Raw genomic sequence first — 7,316 nt, forward strand, 5'->3', positions numbered from 1 at the left:
ATAAATAATGAAATATTAATGTTTATGAATTTTGAAATTATTAATTGTGTCAAATTTTAAAATAAAATTTCAGTATATGACATTATTTTATGTACATTGTTTCTTAGAAAAATAATTCTGATCAAGTATTCAATTTAACTGTGCATACTACTCATTTAATTATTATTTGTTTTTGAAGAGAATGGCAAGGATATGTAATGAAGATATATGCCTTGCGGATAGTGCAAGTTCACACACTATTCTCAAAAGTGATATATATTTTACCCATCTTGTGCCAAAAGAGGAATATGTTAACACCATTATTGGCTCAGGCAATGTGATAGAAGGCTCCGGAAGAGCTATAATTTTGTTTCCTGGAGGAACAAAATTTATAATAAATAATGCACTGTTATCTACCAAGTCTCGAAGAAACTTGTTGAGTTTTAAAGATATTCGACGAAATGGATATCATATTGAGACTATGAATGAGGGAAATCATGAGTATTTATATATCACAACTCATGATTCAAATAAGAAAGTTATATTAGAAAAATTACCCTCACTTTCATCTGGGTTGTATTATACCAAGATTAGTGCAATTGAATCACATGCCACTATAAACCAGAAGTTTATTAGCCCAAATGAATTCATAACTTGGCACGACCGTTTGGGTCATCCGGGAACAACCATGATGAGAAGAATTATTGAAAACTCTCATGGACATTCACTAAAGAATCAGAAGATTCTTAAAACTAGTGAATTTTGTTGTGCTGCATGTTCTCAAGGAAAGTTAATTTTAAGGCCATCACCAGTAAAGATTGGATTTGAGTCTTTTGAATTCCTGGAAAGGATTCAAGGTGATATATGTGGACCTATTCATCCACCATGTGGATCTTTTAGATATTTTATGGTCCTAATAGACGCATCTTCGAGATGGTCACATGTGTGCTTATTATTTTCTCGCAACCTGGCGTTTGCGAGATTATTGGCTCAAATTATTCGATTAAAAGCACAATTTCCAGAAAATCCAATCAAAGCAATTCGTCTTGATAATGCTGGTGAATTTACTTCCCAAGCTTTTGATGCTTATTGTATGGCTAATGGAATAAGTGTTGAACATCCAGTAGCTTATGTTCACACGCAAAATGGGTTAGCAGAATCACTTATTAAGCGCCTCCAATTAATTGCTAGACCCTTGCTTATGAGAACAAATCTCCCAACCTCGGTTTGGGGGCATGCTATTTTACATGCTGCAGCACTTATTCGTTTGAGGCCAACGAGTTACCATCAGTTCTCTCCTATGCAATTAGCTTTAGGCCAGCAGCCAAATGTTTCCCATTTAAGAATATTTGGGTGTGCGATATATGTTCCTATTGCACCACCTAATCGCACCAAAATGGGACCCAAAAGAAAATTGGGGATATATGTTGGATATGATTCTCCCTCTATAGTGAGGTATCTTGAAATACAAACTGGAGATGTATTTAAAGCCCGATTTGCGGATTGTCATTTTGATGAATCAAAATTTCCAACATTAGGGAGAGAGAATAAGCTTCCTGAAAAGGAAAATGCCCCAATTCGAATTGATGTCCCAGTAGGGCAAATAGCCACGGAAGCAAATACACGCTAGAAGCATGGCAGGTCTGTCGGTTCCAAAGACAAAAATTCTCGAAAGAGAAAAGAGGTAAATAATATTCCTGTTGAAAAAGACATAGTAAAGACACNTCATTAGGTTTTTCTTGACAAGGTTTTTAATGAGGCAGTCCCCATTACAAAGGATATTGTACTCTTTTTCCTTCACTAAGGTTTTTCCCACAGGGTTTTCCTTTAATAAGGTTTTAACGAGGCAATAATCCTAAATGGACATCCAAGGGGGAGTGTTACGATATGGATGTCCATATCCATTCTATGTCTACTCAGCAAGCACTCTTGGAAAGTACATGCATTTAAGAATGTGCGGTGCATGCTTTCCAACCTTTGAAAATGTGAACCTTGAACTTGTATAAATAGAGACTAAACCTCTTTACGTGATACAACACAAGCAAATAACAAAATCACTCCTCTTTTATGCTGCAATCAAATACTCTTCTCCTTATATTTTTACTACAATTCTTTCTCTTCTTTTATTTTATAAGTATTTTAAATTCTATTTTCTATTACTCTTTGCATATAATATTAATAGCAATATTAACCATCTTTATTATATTGACATTGCAACAATAAACAAATGCGATTCTCTCTCTTTATTTTTAATACTTCTTTCTATCTTTGTATATATATACACAATACAACATATAATTTTATTATATATATATAAATTATTATTGAGCTAATTATTTTAATACTAGAGTCTTCTATTTATACAGCTTTATTATATATATATCTTTTATTTCACAACACTTAAGACAATTATTGTGAATTGTATTTGTATATGCCCTCACAGTTGCGACCCATAATTAGAATATATGGAGATTATGATCTGTATCCATTGGAACTCATGTCTTAACTATTCTCATTCAAAGGAATGTAAAAGAAAACTATCCATACTAGAATATGTACATTTTTTTTTTCAGCCATCAACCTCGTGGCATAGGTGCCTCTTGTGTCATATGAGAATAAGCAACTTTCAGTTACAAATTTACAATCACCTTTTAGCTTTTGATACATAGTTGCTTCAATCATTTACTGCATAATGCCTTCAATCATCAAGTCCTATCTGAATGCAATAAAACAAAAACACTAGATTTTGTTATTAATATGGTAACAATAAAAGAACAAGAAAAGATCTTTTCCGTATTTCTCTTTGTAAAAGGAGAAAAATACATGAAAGTGTTTCACAAAACATCCTTAATCTGCAGACATTGCTTAGAACTTGTAAACAAAAAATTGCTAACAATTTCCAATAAGTTACATTAATGACTGCTCTCTTCAAAATGCTGATTATCCCAAAAGAGAGAAATATAAGATATTCGTGGTAAAAAATTAGGCTGGAAATTATATATATGTATATAAAAGAAAAAAACCAATAAATTATGACACGATTATGGAGAGTGGCGTACTCATCATTCTTCACCTATTAAATTCACACTTGCAGTTTCAGTAGTAATCTATGGAAGCTAATCTGTGACCATATCATCCACCCCATTTTGTGCTGCAGCATCTGCTATTCTCTTCCAATTTAGTTCCCTCTGCTCTTCAACATCTTTGGCGTTAGCCTCTTTCTCTGCATGTTGTCTCTGACACTGTTCGAACAACTCAGCGTCCATTTCCAAAAACATCTTGCGAACATTCATAGTAAGCCCGTGAACAGCCTGGTTCCAATGACTCGATATATTTTTCTCAAGTGCATGAAATAATATTGGTAATATTACGGCTCTGTTTTGGGCAATTAAGCTCACAATGTGCTCATTATTCCACAAAAAGAGAGCCCGCTCGGCAACCTGCATTGCAAATGTATCTAAGCAAAGACTTCTAAGGGAACAACATTCAATGTGATTTTAATCCATTGTTGGATTGAAGGTCACTTTTTACTACAAGATTTTGAAATTTTAAGTTCCTTTATTCTTTTAGCTAATGTAAGGGAGATATTTAAGGCCAAAAAGAAGAAAGAACCAATATTCAGCCAATGGTGTAAATTCAAAATTTACGTAAGCCTTAGTGATATTCACATCAATTGGTTAGAACGAAATTTCCAACATTTTTCAAGCGACAAAATTCTGCTTCTTGAAAATGCAATAAAAACATTCAACATAACTATCTCCATACAAATATATCCACCTGATACTGCAGCTTAATAATCTACATTTATAAGGGAACAAAGCAACGGTTAAGCTAAAAGGCTGAACAAATGGAAAATATTAAGGATATTGAATTGTAGTACCCCTCCCCCAGATAAATAAATAAACAACAACAAAGCCTTATTTCCACTAGGTAAACGAAATATTGTCAAGGAGCATATAAAAAACTTAATTCAAATGTATTATAAGATAAAATGAAAAACTATTAAGGAAAAGAAGAAAGTTGACATGAATACAAATGTGCATATTTGCCCTCTATTTTTAAATTTTTGTGTGTTAAAGGCTTCCAATTAAGTGAAATATTAGATCATGCATATTTTTTCACATATCAATGGATAACATGATACAGAAGTATTTTTTCTTATCAAACAGTGAATCACTACTAGATGCAAAAGGCATAAAAAGCAACTTCAACTACAAGTCCATAGCTTCATCAAAATCGGATTCAATCAAGATAAACTTTAGAGGCATGCAAAGAGAAAAAAAGAATATGACAATGGAATATTACTAATTAAGCAGTTGACACTTGACAGTGATACTTATACTACTCCATCTGAAACTTATATGCCATAAACGAAAATGTATCTTTACATAGGAAGTAGAGGCTGAACATTTCAAATCTATAACCATATGAAACGTTACCACTGCAAATTGTTTTACACTGTCAACTAATCATATATTATCTGGTTTGCTTGACTTTTAAGATAGCAAGGGTAAGAATCCAACAATTTCACTTATGTGGTAATACATGATTAGAAGAGCACGTCAATTTCTTTTTATCAGAATTCAATTCTACATAAACATACATATCACTATGAAAACTAGAAACTTAAATTTCCACAAACCTGAAAGTGAGAGCTATTGAGGCAGCGGGAAATCTGTCTAAAAAGGGGAACCATGCAGCGCTGGAACTCGGCAGGCTGCGTGGCCTCAAGCACTTCCTCGAGTTCTCCAAGGAAGAGAACCTCCTTCTGGCAATTGGTAACAGGCCAGTACTTGAGCAAGCCCCTAATAACGGTATCTGCAAGCTTGAAATCCTTCTCAACAAACTGAGTAATGCAGTAAGACAACTGCTGCTGGTACATGGCGAGCGACTTAGGCTTATGCAAAGGCAACAAAGCCCTCACAAGGAACAACTTATGCTCCTCCTTCATTGGCAATGCAAATCCATTAATAATACTACCAAGAATCTCCAAAAGCTCACCAATTCCACTATGCCTCTCAGTCTCATATATAAACCGATAGAATATATTATTAATCGCCTTCCTAATAAACGGTCTATGAACCATGAATTTTCCATATATACGGTGAAGTATAGTTTTCAGATACTCACGCTCCCTAGGGTCCTCTGTGTCAAACAAATCAAGCAATTTCAACACGAAAGAGTGATCAATGTACCGTTTCGCAACCTTCGTATCGGTGTCTGAAGAAACAACGTATCGCAGGAGAAGCTCGTAAACGAGTTGCAAGTGAGGCCAAGCGGGATCCATAGAAGGCTCCTCCTCCTCGGGGTCGGTGGCTTCTTGCCCGGTGTTCTCGTACGACGCCGGAGGGAGGCACCGGAAAATGTTAACCGAAATCATTCGAATCATTTCTTCTTGGCAATGCTCCGATAATTTTCCGCAGCCAGATTGGATGAACTCAACGAGCTCCATCAGCGTTTGCCGCTTGATCTCCTTCTCTCGAACGTTCTTCAGCGTGTCGGAGAAGTTGAGGACGAAGCAACAAACCTGAAGCTTACGGAGGAACAGATTCTGCCGTTCCCCCACCGGAACGTCGCGGAACGCCGGCAGGACCTCCATGACACCGGACGGTGGAGGCGGAGCAGACGGTATTCCAGCGGAATTTGGCGCTGGCGCAGGTAAAGCTCCACGGGAGGCGTGGTTGACGACGACATTGTTGCCGGTGCCGGCGATAGCATCGGCGGAGTCGGACTTGGAGGGCTTCTTGTTCCCTCCTCCCATGAATTTCTTCAACATTTTGCCGGAAATTTGAGCTGGAACCCTAACCCTAAGGATTGCGATCCACCACAGGTAGCAGTAGCTGCTCCGATTTGGATTTCGATGGATTCGGCAAAGAGATTCTCATAAGATGGTTCTGTAATCCATGAATGCGTCGTTATTCCTCGATTTTTGCATCGCGAATCCCAGGAGAACGGATCTGAAATAAAGCTAAGAAGATGATGACGAAGTAGAAGATGGAGATGGAGAATGATAGCGGTGGAAAGTGCTTGTGGAGATCAAGGGAGCTAGGGATCGGAGTAGGGAATCATCGGAGATGTGGTCGCCGGAGCTGTGATAGGTCTGAGGTGTTTCCCGGCGGGCGGAAGCGCCGCAGTGATGTCTGCAGAGAGAGAGAGAGAGAGAGAGAGACAGAGAGAGACAGAGAAGAGAGTGAAGGGAGAAAAATTAAGATTAAGAGAGCCGGAGCTGTGATAGGTCTGAGGTGTTTCCCGGCGGGCGGAAGCGCCGCAGTGATGTCTGCAGAGAGAGAGAGAGAGAGAGAGAGACAGAGAGAGACAGAGAAGAGAGAGAAGTGAAGAAAATTAAGATTAAGAGATTAGAGAAAGGTTGCGATATTCACGAAAAAGTAAGTAATTATGGATTTACACTAATACCAGTTGTAAATTTTTTTTAAAAATATAAATTACTCATTTTTTAAAATTTGAGTACGAATGTATTTTAGAAAAACAAGGTAGTTCGACTAAAGTCACTAAACAACTAATTTAGTTTGTGAATTTTATTTAAAGATTTGTTGTAATCAATTAATTGCTTTTAAATGCTACTTATACTAACATTTCTTGTAATCAATACAAATTAAGTTTTAGAAAATACTACACTGTCTTTTCATATCTTATTAACATTCATCATTAAAATACATAACACAAAATATATCACAATGGAGAATGTCACAAGTTTAGAGATGAATTTGCTAAAGTGAATGAGATGAATGAAAGCCACAAGAGTGTCTATTAATGGGTAGTGTTAGTTGAAGTTGGTCCGTGTAATACGTGGCTTGTAAGTGAAGAATAATGAATTAAGATTTGCCCACGTGGCACACTTTGTCGTATACATCACTCACTGCTTAGCTGCCACATCTTCTGTTATTTTAGGGTTCATTTAAAAGGACCTCTAGTTTCACTTCAATTAGATTTCTATACTTTTTTTTTAATTGAATCTACCAAATTTTTTTTAATTGGGTCCCTATATTTTTTTTTCTTTTGTTTAGGTCTTTGTACCAATTTTTTTTTAGTTGAGTCTCTATAAAATTAAGTCAATTACTGCTAAAAATGACCTAATTAAAAAAAAATAGTCCAAAGACCCAATTAAAAGGAAAAAAAAGTACAGGAATCTAATTGAAAATTTCGCGAAACTATAGAGACCAATAGAGTAATTAAACAAAAAAAATTAATTTTTATATTATATTTAATTTAAAATAAATATAAAAATAAAATAAAAATATTTATAAAAATATTTTTAGTTATTAAATAAAATATTATTAAAATTTTAATTTTTAAAAATTTTAATTTCTTATTTTTTT

The 7,316-nt window shown here is 35.4% G+C and overlaps 1 protein-coding gene across 3 annotated transcripts; it reads right to left on the reverse strand.

Moving 5' to 3' along the window:
* On the reverse strand, window positions 2,446-5,911 carry LOC107626459 (serine/threonine protein phosphatase 2A 57 kDa regulatory subunit B' beta isoform). 3 transcript variants are annotated; one of them, XR_002358236.1, is made up of 3 exons: window positions 4,622-5,911; window positions 3,039-3,419; window positions 2,446-2,695 (listed from the first exon to the last, which is right to left on the reverse strand). XR_002358236.1 is itself a non-coding variant. In XM_016329342.2 (3 exons), exons 1-2 carry the CDS (start codon window positions 5,753-5,755, stop codon window positions 3,096-3,098), a joined length of 1,458 nt encoding a protein of 485 aa, XP_016184828.1. In that variant the 5' UTR covers window positions 5,756-5,911; the 3' UTR covers window positions 2,446-2,695; window positions 3,053-3,095. The 3 variants fall into 3 exon arrangements, 2 of the variants coding, with proteins under 2 accessions (XP_016184828.1, XP_016184827.1); XM_016329342.2 differs by having other exon boundaries at window positions 3,053-3,419; XM_016329341.2 differs by lacking the exon at window positions 2,446-2,695 and having other exon boundaries at window positions 2,749-3,419.

This window comes from Arachis ipaensis, chromosome B02 (genome assembly GCF_000816755.2).
Source record: "Arachis ipaensis cultivar K30076 chromosome B02, Araip1.1, whole genome shotgun sequence".
NCBI classification, from domain to species: Eukaryota; Viridiplantae; Streptophyta; class Magnoliopsida; order Fabales; family Fabaceae; genus Arachis; species Arachis ipaensis.

Excerpts from the sequence above, each read along its gene's own strand:
- LOC107626459 (XM_016329342.2), bottom strand. The coding sequence starts at position 5,755 with ATGTTGAAGAAATTCATGGGAGGAGGGAACAAGAAGCCCTCCAAGTCC. Across the intron at positions 3,420-4,621 it reads TCAATAGCTCTCACTTTCAG|GTTGCCGAGCGGGCTCTCTT; the intron begins GTTTGTGGAAAT and ends TTTGCAATGCAG.